The following is a 13,223-nucleotide window of genomic DNA, read 5'->3' as shown; positions in this document are numbered from 1 at the left end:
GTTAGTTGTTGCCGTGTGGCTGTATGCTCCTGGAGTTCAAAAAAACTTTTTTTGTCCTTTTTTATACCTGTAGTTACAGCCAAAAGTTTTGCATCACCCTATATAATAATCTCATTTTGGTTCATGATGTCGAATGAAACCTGCTGAATAATGTTACGTTAATATATTGAATTACATACTGCTTAGTAGTTTTCCATATACTTATGAAAAACTGAAAAAAATTCTAAATCTAACATGAAATACTGTATCACTATTATGGCTTCCGGTAGACTTTTGCGATATCATTTTGTAGTTTCTTTGATAACGTGATGTTAAATAAAATATCTAAATTATGTTCATATAGTTTTTTATTTTATTTTTTAAGTCTCAATCCTAAAATTCTAGGTGATGCAAAATGATTGGCAGTAGCTGTAGACATCTCCCAACCTTCTTAGACTTTCTTGATTTTGATCTGCTAATAGAAATTGGTAGGTCCATTTTATACTTTGGAATCTGGCACTCTTAAGCACTGAGCTAATCCACTATCTTATATCTCAGTGCTGGACTGGTTATATTTAGCAGTATCATCAGCCCACCTCTAGAATGCTGAAATAAACATCACGAAAACTACCCTCATGGGCTTCCATTGTGTTTCTGAGTACTTACTGAACAATAGAAGCTGCACTGAAATCATTCCTATGGGCACTCCATACAGCCTGGAAAACAGTGTAAAATTGGCCAACGATTGACTAGTTTTTTGCTCGCTGTGATGAATGAATGAGGCAGAGAGTAAAGAACAAAGGAAAAAAATTGTACTAACTCCAAGAGGGATTGTTTCTCTGGCAAGAAAACTGAGCCCGAGTTGATTCCCTTTCCGGTAGCTCTGCAGCTTAATAATGCACCCTCATGTCAAGTTCTGAACATTTCAAGCATATAGTCTCAGTATTTATTTTTGCAAAAGAAATAAAACAGAGGGCACTACATCAGCTTGAAGAGAAAACAAAATCAGCAATTAAAAGACACACTGAGTGAAAAGAGATGTGGGACAAGGTTCAAATTCATATTTTGACAGATAGGCCATGTACAGAATACAATTTATTTTGGGCCTCTTAGTGGTTATTTCACTGTCATTTAAAGATATTTCTACAAATTTGCTTTATTGTAAACATGAGCCACTGTAACTTCAATGAAGAACACAGTGCTTTTGTGTAATACTGTACCTTTGTGGTTTAATAGGTTCCAGGTTTCCTAGTCCCAGGCTGTCAGCTCGCCCCAGCCGCAAGAGAGCCCTGCCTATTTCCCCTCTCTCCGACCACAGCTTTGACCTACAGACCATGATAAGGACATCTCCAAACTCCCTGGTTACCATCCTGAATAATTCCAGAAGCAGCTCCTCAACAAGTGGCTCATATGGCCACTTATCTGCAGGTGCAGTGAGGTGAGAGTGCAGTGCTGCAATCATTTCTTGTTAACACTTTCCTCCTTCTTAGCAAGCTTTTACAGTGATCTGGGATGCAGGCAGCCATTACAGTGAATTGACATCCCATATACTGGTTATGAAAAGCAACACTATAATGTGACATCTTTTCATGCTCTTCACAATAAATGTATGGCTTGCGTTGTTTAATAAAATGTTCAACTCCAGAATATTAGACTGTGAAAAATCATTACCGGTGTAGTACAGTTAGATGCCATGTTTTAGTTTTTTAGGTATATTTTGCAGGGGTCACCTATGAGTTCACTGTAATTAAAAAAAAAAAAAATGTTTGGACAGGCAACTTCCTTCCTGTGTTGCTGTTTTTTTCCCCCAAGCAGTACCTCTGCATAGATATACTATGCTTTAAATAATATATTTGTAATAAAAATGAATATTAAAAAGTTCCTGTGTAAGACATTAGTACAATAGTGTTAGTTTTTACTTTTTAATTCATATACAGTCCTGTATATGCAATCCTGTTGAATTACACCGTGTTTCTCACAATATGTTAAATACCTTTAAGTTTAATCCCTCAAGTCATTCAAAGATATTCTTTGAAGTCTCATACTTTGGTTCTTTGTAAAATCAACATGTTTTTTTTAAGTTTTAAGTGAATAAGTGAGTGTAATTAAAAGTATTCTAATGTCAGCCACATTATGTTGACTCAGCTGAAATTGTATATCTCCAAAAAAGATAGATTTTTAATAAAAACTGAGTTGTTCCATATGCAGCAGTCACACAGACTGAGTGAAAGGTTTAGTTTTCTGCCATTTTTGTGTCAACCCTGATAAATGTCACTTCAGAATCCAGTATAGGTTATGGTTAGGTTACTTTGCGTAATTTTGTGTGCATGAATACACTCTAACATATTCATGCAAATGAAAGTCTGGTGTTTAAAGTAATGTCTGCCTTGTCGAGCACCAAACAGAACAAGAAACAGCTTGAATCTATGAGCTGTCCCACAGGATGGGGGAAATTTAGTTTAAATGTTAAGACAAACACTGTATTGGTTTAGTTTCCATTTAAAATGTTTAAGGAAAGCAAATCTGTCTGCAAGGCTTTTCTATGTATTTTAGATCACAGCTGGTTTTGTGGTAAGACCCACAGTGGTAACCAAAGATTCCAAACATAGTCAGAGAAAGACTAAACCCACAATAGACGTTTTTGATTGAGCTGGCATTTTAAAATGAGTTAGACCCTTATAATTATTGATGCCGTGTTTGTGTATTTTTAAATCCTGGTTTGAATTAATTAAAGAAAAGGGGGGAAAAGCACTAAAACAATTTGATACACATACTGGTCTTTTCGATTGGATAGGTGGTGAATCTAAATACTGCCACTGTTTGATTAAAAAAAAAACCCAAAAAACACACATGACTGTACAAGATGCTGGTTTTCATAACATTGGTTCATAAAGGATCCCATTTTAATGATCTGAACTGTAAAGAATGCATTTGATAAGCCATGGCTTTGAAAATCAAGAGGATTTAAGACTTCTATATTTAAGTGCAGCTTTTAGCATCATGGCTTGAAACGCATTACCTTTATTGCACACCAGGATAAGCATGTAAACCTTACATAGTAATACACGAGGCAGATAGCTGCGCATATGTGTCTAGAATGTAATTCAACAGAGTAGAAGTGCAATGGAAGAGGAATAAGAAGAAAGAGAAAAAAAGGAAGTATTGGCTCATTGTGTTTTGTGATGAATGACCTGTACGTTGAAGAATAAATTGAACAAACTGGCATAGAGCTCAGTGAACATGAAATCTGCTATTAGGGGAAAGCGTGTGAACACATTTTCGAGTCTGATATGCATCTTCTGATTAATGTCCTATCAATCATCGGCAGCAGCTACCTAAACTGGACTGCTGCGTAATAATTCATGGCGACTGAGAGGAGTGCAGGCAGCAAACTAGCAGGCTGTATTAACGGACTGCTTTGCATGCTTCTTTTAGCGTTTACATTAGCAGTCTGTCTGCTTAAAAGAAAAATCTGTCTTTAATTCAGCATGTAGACTGCAAAGCAATTTCTGTCAACTTAGTTCATTATCAAAATATAATACCAAGCACTGATCAAATAGTTCACAAACCCAGTGAAAACAGTTATATGTGATGCAAAGCACACACATAAATTAGCTTCATGTTTGTATGTTGATTCTTAAAATCAGGCTTGCCTGTATGTTATTAGCTGAGACATGCAACATGAATTCAACTTTTAAACAGCGTAGCATTTGGCAAGATTTGTTTCTGAAAGAAAAAGAAAATGGGGAAAAATATAAACAGAATATTGTATGCTTAGTTAATGCAGATGCCAAAAACAAATACAATGTAGGGTATTAAAAAGGGAACTATTTAAGGTCAAAGTCTGCAGATAAGCTTTATTTGGAAAATATAAAAACAGGGACATAAAAAGTCAGTTATTAAAATGTATATACAATTGTGTTCTTTTTTTCCTTTTGTTTCATTTTTTAAAAAAATGTTTAGCTCATCCGGTAAAGGCGCTCCGCATGGAGTGCAGGATGTGCCCTTTAGCCTGGAGGTCGTCGGTTCGAGTCCAGGCTATTCCATTGCAGACCGTAGACGAGAGCTCCCAAGGGGCAGTGCACAATTGGCCGAGCGACCCTGGGTGGGGAGGGCTTATGTCGGCCAGAGTGTCCTCGGCTCACCCTGCACCAGCGACCCCTGTAGACTGGATTGGCACCTACGGGCTTGCCAGTGAGCCGCATGGTCCTCCAACGCTGTAGCTCTGAGGTGGCTGCATGGTGGGCCTGCAGAGTGAGAAAAAGCAGTCGGCTGATGGCACACGTTTCGGAGGACAGCGTGTGTTTGTCTTCGCCGCTCCCGAGTCAGCGTGGGGGTGGTAGCGGTGAGCTGAGCCTAAAATAATACAATTGGCTATTTCATATTGGGAGAAAAATTGGGTAAAAATCAATTGCCGACTACTAAATAAAAAAAAAAGGCAGCAATATCCTTTATATAGCAAGGTGACCAGAACTGAACACAATATTCTAGACAAGGTCTTATGTTATATCCTAAATGGATATATTATATCCTAAATGTTATAAGCAAATAGAGTCATCTTAAAACTATTGGTTTTATTAAAAACACATTCAGAATTAAGCAGTGATTTGAATGGATTATGTCACCTAATTATTCATCAGTACCTCAGACTGCTGTACAAAGAGACCAATGTGTAAGTTCAGTTAAGAGTACTCTAGTTAAATACAAAAAAAAAACAAAAAAACTTGGCTCCATTACTGTAGCTTGGCAGTGCCGATTGACTGCAAGCTGCACTTCTCTTCTACTCTCACAATAGTCGAGGAATACACAGTGGAGTAATGGAGTGATGACAGGTATTAGCATATATAATGTGCTTTAATAGACATTTAATGTAATTTAATTGGAGGCAGGAGACTTGTCTTCCCTTTGGAATATGTCATCTATTAAAACTCATTGATCACTGATCGAGGCAGTTGCAGAGGGGAGGGGAGAGATGGGGGTTAATCCATCAATTTACTTTAACTAAACAGTCCTGATGGAAATTCTATAGGTGACACCCTGGATGGACTGAGTTTGCAATCTTTACAAACAAATGAGTGATATGACAAGCATAGAGCCCAAAACACATTTAACCAATTGATTTTCTATCCTCTGGTAATAAGATCTGGAGACATATGGAACAACTTAGCCTGCGTCAGGTTTAAATAAATTGCTTCATACACTGGAAGAAATATATAGAACTACTTGTAAAACTCACTTGTACGGCCATATTCAACTTTTGTTTTTGATGAACTGTGAATGCTGCCTTTTTTGATGTTTTCAACTGTTGTATCGGTAGTTGTGTGTTTTCACATCTAAAATAGATATGCCTATTTTCAAGCTAATTTTGATAGTGTTGAATTATTTAAATTTGATTTTTATTTGTAAACTGATAACCTTTAAACCTGTTTATCATTATTGTAACTTTTCTCTGTGTCTTAGTTCCTTATGAACTGTAGAAATCAAGCATGCGTTTGAATGATCATTTTCTTAAAGGGGTAAAACCTTCGGTTTTAAATTTTAAAAAGAAATATGACACCACAAGGGATGTTAAAAAAGTTTAGAATATTTACTTAACGTTTAACCATTGTAAAAGGGATTAGCTGTACTGTTGGTATAATATTTATCCAAAGTCTCTTCCATATAAACAAATGTTGTCTCTCACACATTGCTGTGTATAAACTAATAAAAAGATCAGCAGAAAAAAAACTAATCCGTGAGAATGTCGTTCTGCTAATGAGAAGGAAGCCGTCCTGATCTTAGTTATTGTTCACTCCTGTTCTAGCCCTGCTCTGAGCTTTGCCTACCCTCCTACCCCAGTGGCCCTCCAGCAGATGCATCAGCAGTTAATGAGTCGTCAGCCAAGCATAGGCTCTGCCTTCGGACACAGCCCTCCCCTCATCCATCCTGCTCCGACTTTTGCCACCCAAAGGCCCATCCCCGGTATCCCAAATGTCCTGAGCTCAGCACAAGTCAGCACAGGGCCTTCCGAGTCCACACAGGTGAGAAGTAACAACATCTTCCAAACAGCTTGTTAACACAGTATGGCACAGTTATGTGATGCAATTAATCACGGGAGTCAATGGGAAACAGGAATCGAGTAACCTCCAGAAGTATTAATCTGGTTCACAGCACAGGATGTTAAACACATATTGCTTAGTGTCCATGACATGTTTTAAATTACATATTTGGAACCTAATAAATGCTTTTTATTTCAAAGCTTTTTATTTGTGGTGACAGTTTTGGCATCAGTCACTTCATTGGCCGTGTCCATTCATTTCCAATGGAGGCCTTAAGGTTTCAGAGTTAATAGCCAGCTTTTAACATTGTAAACAATAGAACATCTTTCTTTAAAACCCATTAAGATTCATTCCAAGACATTTCCAAGCAATTCCGTTTCAGCTCCTTATGGTTCAGTTAGCAGTACAACAGACACAAACTACTCATTGTTTTAAAAATACTTTAAATATGTGTACAGAAAAAATGTTGCAAGAAAATGGTGTTAGTACTAATCCTAATCCTCATCTGGATTCTGTTATACCAGTCTTTCTTATTCCTGTGCTACTTTTCAATCTTCTTTTTTTACTCTCGTTTACAGTACAATGGCCACCCCCAGATAGTTCTGTTTTTATTTTAAATATTTTGCCACTTTACCTTATAAACACAGCGCCTTAGAGTATCTAAAACCTGCTTGGTTACAGAACAACACAATCTTGTTAAACTGAAAAGGAAAGCCTTATCCTTTCCACCCACCCTGAATTGCCTAACAAAGTCTTTCTTTGAGCAGAACAAGCCCACCAGTGAGTCAGCAGTGAGCAGTACGGGAGACCCAATGCATAACAAGCGCTCCAAGATCAAACCAGATGAAGATCTTTCCAGCCCAGGTGCAGGAAGCATGCAGGTATGGCATCCAGAATTCAATTAATCAGCCCCTGTCTCCCCCTTTTTTCGCCCAGAGCCGACACACTAAATCTATAGAATATTTATTGATATGTACTCCCAAAGACCTGAGGTACACACATTGCATCAAACACAGAGCTATGGGACCAATTACACAATGTAATGCAAACTATTTTGCCCTCCTTTGTTTTGGCTTTGCTTTGCACTGAAAAAGATAAATATGGTGATTTAATAACAGTAGAAAACCAGCAGGCAGTGTGGCAGTTTTCATATAGCTTGTATAATGTGTAAGTGTGTGTGTTTATAGATTGTTAAGGAATCTGCAGCCACATTCTTGTGAATGAATCTTTCCACTCAGTAAATACCTCCAAGTCATGCTTTTAGGACCTTTAAAGTGAAGCAGTGTGGCAGCATAATGTAAAACATGTTTTGGAAAGGCTGTGAACATCTTACTTTGAAAAGGACAGGCAGGAGGGATTTGATTTAGCAGCCTTAGCGATCACGCACACTGTGGCTGTGTACCAGGGGAAATATTTACGTTTGTAATGCTGTTCTGCACCAGACCTGTTCCTCATTCAACAATGGAATAAAATGGAATCGGTCACTTCAAACACAAATCGTACCACTGTGCCTGAGAAATGTGAAAATATGTTATTATGTACAGCTGTAAGGAGGTCAGATTTCCTCACTAAATGTCATACGCTTTTGGCCCCTTAAACATTTTAAGTTGACAGTGAAATATACCTTCAGTAATGAAACAACCTACAGACGGGGATTCTTAACATACATAGCATACAACAGAACATATATCAGGTTTAATGTAGAATAAGGATTTGCTTTACATTTCCTTTTCTGCAATTCATGCACCCCATTTTAGAAAGGGGGGTCTGAAACACCTATTAAATCTAATTGACATTTCGCAATAGTCTTATACTGTCGTATACACCATCTAGACATCCCGTCACTGTAGGCAATTAAGGAGGTCAGCTGCAGTTGTACAGAAATGTAAACACGATTCCAAACAACCACTCTGTTTTACATTGCATTGCCAGAGGTAATGTTTCATTCTGAGGTCAAACTTCAGTGTTAAGAGTTTGATTCTGGTGTGAGAGCTATATTTAAACATTAAGGGATAGAAGCACTGTATTGGGAACCAGGAGAGTACTTTCAACTTTTAGGCCACCTTTTTAATGCTAACTGTCTAAATAAATCCCTTTTCCTTTTTTCCACCCCACTCCATTTCTTCTGTTAGGAACAGCCTGAAGGAATGACCTTGGTAAAGGAAGAGGGAGACAAGGATGAAAGCAAGCAAGAGCCTGAGGTGGTATACGAGACAAACTGTCATTGGGAAGGCTGTTCCCGAGAGTTTGACACACAGGAACAGTTAGTCCATGTAAGTTATCGACATTCAGAAAACTATGTGACCTTTTTTCACGAGAGGGTAGGCACTCTGACACCCAGGCAGGGTTTCCCCTGGGTTCTAGATTTTTGTAGTCACTAGTGACTAATCCTTTCTAAAAACATTAGTCACTCCAGATATTCAGTAGTCACTACTGGCGCACAGCTCAAGTCTTCAAGGGTGTTATGAATCCTGTTTTTATTTTATACCTTAAATCACTGTATTGACCAAAACAATTATTTAATTTAAACCGTTTTAATAATGCTCTACAGTTTAAATAAATTGGTAATGTCGAGCTGTAAAGTTTTAGAACATTAAAATTCAAGAACCAGATTTATTTGCCCTGAAAAGCTACATACAGACACAGAATGCATTATGAATTGCTTATACCATGTATGTCTTTTTACAATAAAAAGAAGAAAAAAACAGTGTTAGAATATTATATACAACCCATGGAAACAGAGTTTTCCAATAAGGCTGAAACTTTGCTGCTTGTTTTCTTTTTTGTTATCTGACACGTGTGAGCTTTATTTGTTCTTTTTTCTGGTGTTCCGAATCCAAGTCTTCATTTTCTACAACTTGTTGTTCTGTTTGTTCTGTTTCACTCTGCTGTGGCCACGCTGAAAAAACGAGTGGATTTTCTTCTGCGACATTTTACAGTATTGGCTAACAGTTTTGTTTTTTAATTCGCGCGCACAAGTTTACAGCAATCATGTATTTATATTGATGATAAAGTTATAGAAAAGAAGGTAAAGTTCACTATCTACGCATCTCTACAGCTGGCCTCAATACGAAAACATATTACTGGCATTTTTTAATTATTGGTGACTAAAACGTACAGTACTGATGCTAATTAAAAAAACAACAATAAAACGCTTACCGTATCAATGTCATAGATGTCCCTGCTTGTTACCACACAAATCACTGATAATGGCAGGGAAGTTGGAGAGAGCTTCAGTCGCAAGACATTTTTGGCGTTTTTAATCTTTGATGGTATTTCGCCTTGATCGCCATTTGCTAGTAATGTACTAGTATTGAGCAAACAATCCACATTTTTTCACTGGATTGAAAGCTAAAACTACTCTCACCAGACATAACGGCTTGTCAAACTAGACCGCATGACAATACTTTGGTTTCTGATTGGCCATACATTCTGTATTTTGAAATGTAGTACTTAAGTTACAATAAACTTTAATCGGGTCATTGAAAATAATAAAATATCGACTTGCAGGCATGAACGCACACAGGAAATAAAATGAGTTAAAGACTAGGGTTAGTTTTTTAAAATGTCTTTTTTTGTATCCCAGACAAACTGCAGTAACCGCCCAACTGTTTATATTACATTTAAACAACAGGGCTTATTTAAAATGTACATATTTAATATGTAAATTAGCCATGTGTGCACTGAACGCTGTCACAGCGCTTCAGTCCGGTGTTAGCGATTAAACTCTGATTACGTGACAAAAGTTTGCAATAGATTGGCAAGTGGTACTAAACAAAATGCGTTGTCTGCCATTTCAGAATTTTTCTCGAGTACCCCAGTTTGAAAACTGCTAGAAGAAACCACATTACCAACAGATACAGTTTAATAGTAGTAGTATTTAAATGCAGTTGTCCTGACTGGTAAATTCTTCCAGCTTCCCCTTTTATTTTGACAATTTCCATATACAAAATGACATTTTTATCTTGACATTTTTCATTCTTAGCCACCAAGTAAATATTTTGGACAGTTTCAAAACAATTGTTGCGTTATTTTTACACGTTGGTGTTGTTGATAATATGATAAACGCGTATATCTGCTTCAGGTCAAACGATGGCCCGTGTTACACAGAACACTACAAATAAAATGTCAAATATACACTATGTATTTCGTTGGTTTTGTGGATTTGGTATGTTTTTAACTTATTTTAATACTGCACATAATTATATAGTTTAGAAAATTATACTTACCAAAACCATGCTGCACGTGAACTGTATTACATAAGAATTTCCTTTATTCCGATTCCAGTGGTGTTTACTCAATGCAAGATGTATTGTAGGCATATATATACAGTGCCGTATAAAACCACATACCCCTACTGGCGAAATGGTCAATAGACAGTTGGTGCTTAACTCATACGGAATAAATTTGGCCCTGAATTTTAGCATTTTTGGTCATAGAAAAGACACATTTCACATATTTTATAACGTTACCGTAGGCTACTTTTTTTCTTTTTTTAGGTAATGATGCGTTTCCGTTTCACAAACCTTCTGCAGACAGTATTTTTAATCACAACTATAATAACCTATATTTCAACAGTCACTGCCGAAGCTTATTACTTATTCTTCCAGAAGTAATGGTCGGGTGTAACAGGGATACGAGGTTGTATTTGCGCCGGGCCATGTTGTTAACAAGCCTGATGTTGTTGTCCAGGCTTTACTGTGAAGCTGCCTGTGTAACCAGGGCGGGTGTGAGCGCATTATACTGGACTGGAGAATAAAAGCACGGGAGTTTAATTATGAAAACGCAAGTGTAAACAAACAAGTAAAAAAGATTAGCCTGTCGTCAGACATGTCATGGTAATACAACATACATTCATTTACTGCGTATTGGTATTGATTGCTTCTGGTCATTGAAGGGGGACACACGAGCGCGTTAAGAGAATTTCAGTGGGACATTGGCGCAATGGCGCTAACACTGCGGGTGCAAAGGTTTGAGCAGAACTCTCTAATCGTGAAAGCGCAGCGGCAGAAGCTGTCAGGTTGCAAAGAATAATGCGAGGCTGAAAGCTACAGCAGCACCGAGTACAGCCTCATAAAGCGGTCTGGGTTACCATGGTAACTGACACGCAACATGAAACTAAGGCGCTGAATGGCTGACTGCATTTACGTCGCTTACCACGGGATGAGAACGTTGCAGAGTCAATGAATCGATGAGGCCGAGGCGCTGATCTGATCAGCAGCAGTGACTCTATGGTTTAGCGATCCCTTCTTTTAAAGAACGAGACGTTGTGTGTGACTAAAAAAATTGATTTTTTTAAATAGTACAAACAGAAACGATCGTCACTAGTGACGATTCCACTTTTTTTTTGTCGTCACTTTCAAAAAACATTTGCAAATTACGAGAGTGACGAGCGACAGCGAAACCCCTGCACCCAGGGAGTTGCGACTCCTAGCTCAAAGCTTTATTAGAGAGACTTTACTTTGTTTCTGGGAAAATAACCAGGACTCACCAGAGCTAAGAGCAGTGGACATAAAGTGCAGATAATAAAAGCAATTAACCCATTCTCTGCTCTTGATCATAGGAAACGTTAATGAGGAAACGTTAATGAGGAATTTTGACAAGTTTGAAATCAGACATTCAATGGTAACTCCTGTGCAGCCCTGCTATTTACTGTTATGCAGCTGTAGACAGCTGTTCATTTAAGTGGACATGCTTTTTGGCAACTAGCATTGATATTTGTAATTATTTGCCAGCAGCCTTCTGTTCTGCCATTTTATATTTGAAATGCTTTAAAATAAATAAAGTTTAATGAAATAAAAAGAAACAATCAAAACTGAATTAAATTGCAATTACATTACAGATAGTAATATATACAGCTTTCATCCAGTCCATCCTTATAATGCTGCATATCCTTGCTCCCCCCTTCTTTTTTCCTTATGTTTAATAGAAAGATTCACTGCTCTTCATGGTTGTCTATCTAGTGTCTGACAGTACCAGCTGCTAGCTAAAGTAACCCCTATCTATAATTGATATCCTTGCCATGGAATAGGTTGCTGACTGCATTTGAAGGGCTTTGCTGCTGAAAGGTTTAAAATCTTGACAACTTCTGCCCTTGTTCTGGTTCACTCATTGAGCCGCTGCTCAGTCGGAATTCCACTGTAGTTTGAACTTCAGTGCACAGAGCCTCCATGTGTTTTACATTAGCCAAGGCTTATACATTGAGAGGAGAATTAGGTCTGTTGCTATGCCAGATAGGTTTTTTTTTTATTTCTTACAACAAGTACAGTTGATAGCAGAGCACAGTTTTAAAAGAAGTTCCACAATCTCTTTTACAGCTGAAGCTGATAACAATGCTTCTAAAGTTTTTTGCCTCTGGAGCCCCTTTCTCTTAATTTGACACAGCTGATTTGAAGACGGCTTTATCTTTATGGTCCCCAAAAATGGGATAAATAATATATTTGGAGCAAGAGTGGTTTACTGCAAAGGTATTTGATGTTGGAAATCTCCATATATCAGGAGTTTAAACAATGGGTCCCTTTGTACTCGTCTTAATTTTTTTTTTTTTAAAGAATTAAAAAAAAAAAGAAAAAAGTCCACGGTGGCTCAACTTGAGGTCCTGCTTTAAATTCATTGCCTGCTTTTCTAAAATACCATATAAAAGACTGCTTCTGGCAGGAAAAAAAAAACATTTTAAGCATGCTGTTTGTGGTTTTCTTCGGGCCCAAAAGAATGTGGAAAAGTGAATCTGAAAGATTAATTAAAGCTCTGCTGGAGATATTATTGTAATGTTTATTTATCTTAGCATTCTTAATGGTGGCCTTTTCATTTGTATAGGTTTTATTTATTTAATTTGAATGCCAAGCAAAAAAAAATAAAAAATATCTTACATATTTATATTAAAGCGTAAAAATTAAATACTTATATGTTGCTCAAGCTATCATTTAATAATGCCCCCCTCCCTCTCAAATCTGCTGTGCTTCTGTTCAAAATACAGGTTTCTCTGACCGTGATGTGATTTTTATCATCTTCATAAACGCTTTGGTGCAGGCGATAAGATAACAATCATATCAGCCTGATTTAACTTGCTTATCATCTGTGTACAGTCAGTGAGCCGAGCTAATGTGGTTTTCCATGCCTGCTTTTTTATTTTGGATTCTTGGCTTTTTTTCTTAAGTTCTTTTTTTCATAAAAGGAGTCGCAGAACCACTTAAAAAGGGGTTTGGT

The 13,223-nt window shown here is 37.4% G+C and overlaps 1 protein-coding gene across 3 annotated transcripts in view; it reads left to right on the top strand.

The window, feature by feature from the left end:
• LOC117435530 (transcriptional activator GLI3-like) overlaps positions 1–13,223 on the top strand; it is a 123,650-nt gene that overhangs the window by 91,042 nt on the left and 19,385 nt on the right. For all 3 annotated transcript variants that reach the window (XM_059018740.1, XM_059018739.1, XM_059018741.1), the window contains 4 exons: positions 1,216–1,417; positions 5,783–5,999; positions 6,785–6,898; positions 8,150–8,290. In XM_059018740.1, the coding sequence (XP_058874723.1) occupies positions 1,216–1,417; positions 5,783–5,999; positions 6,785–6,898; positions 8,150–8,290 (674 nt within the window). The remainder of the gene's footprint in view (positions 1–1,215; positions 1,418–5,782; positions 6,000–6,784; positions 6,899–8,149; positions 8,291–13,223) is intronic.

Source organism: Acipenser ruthenus, chromosome 3 (genome assembly GCF_902713425.1).
Source record: "Acipenser ruthenus chromosome 3, fAciRut3.2 maternal haplotype, whole genome shotgun sequence".
Lineage (NCBI taxonomy): Eukaryota > Metazoa > Chordata > Actinopteri > Acipenseriformes > Acipenseridae > Acipenser > Acipenser ruthenus.
The sequence above is the reverse complement of the archived record's forward strand: the minus strand, read 5'-3'. Positions and strand labels throughout refer to the sequence as shown.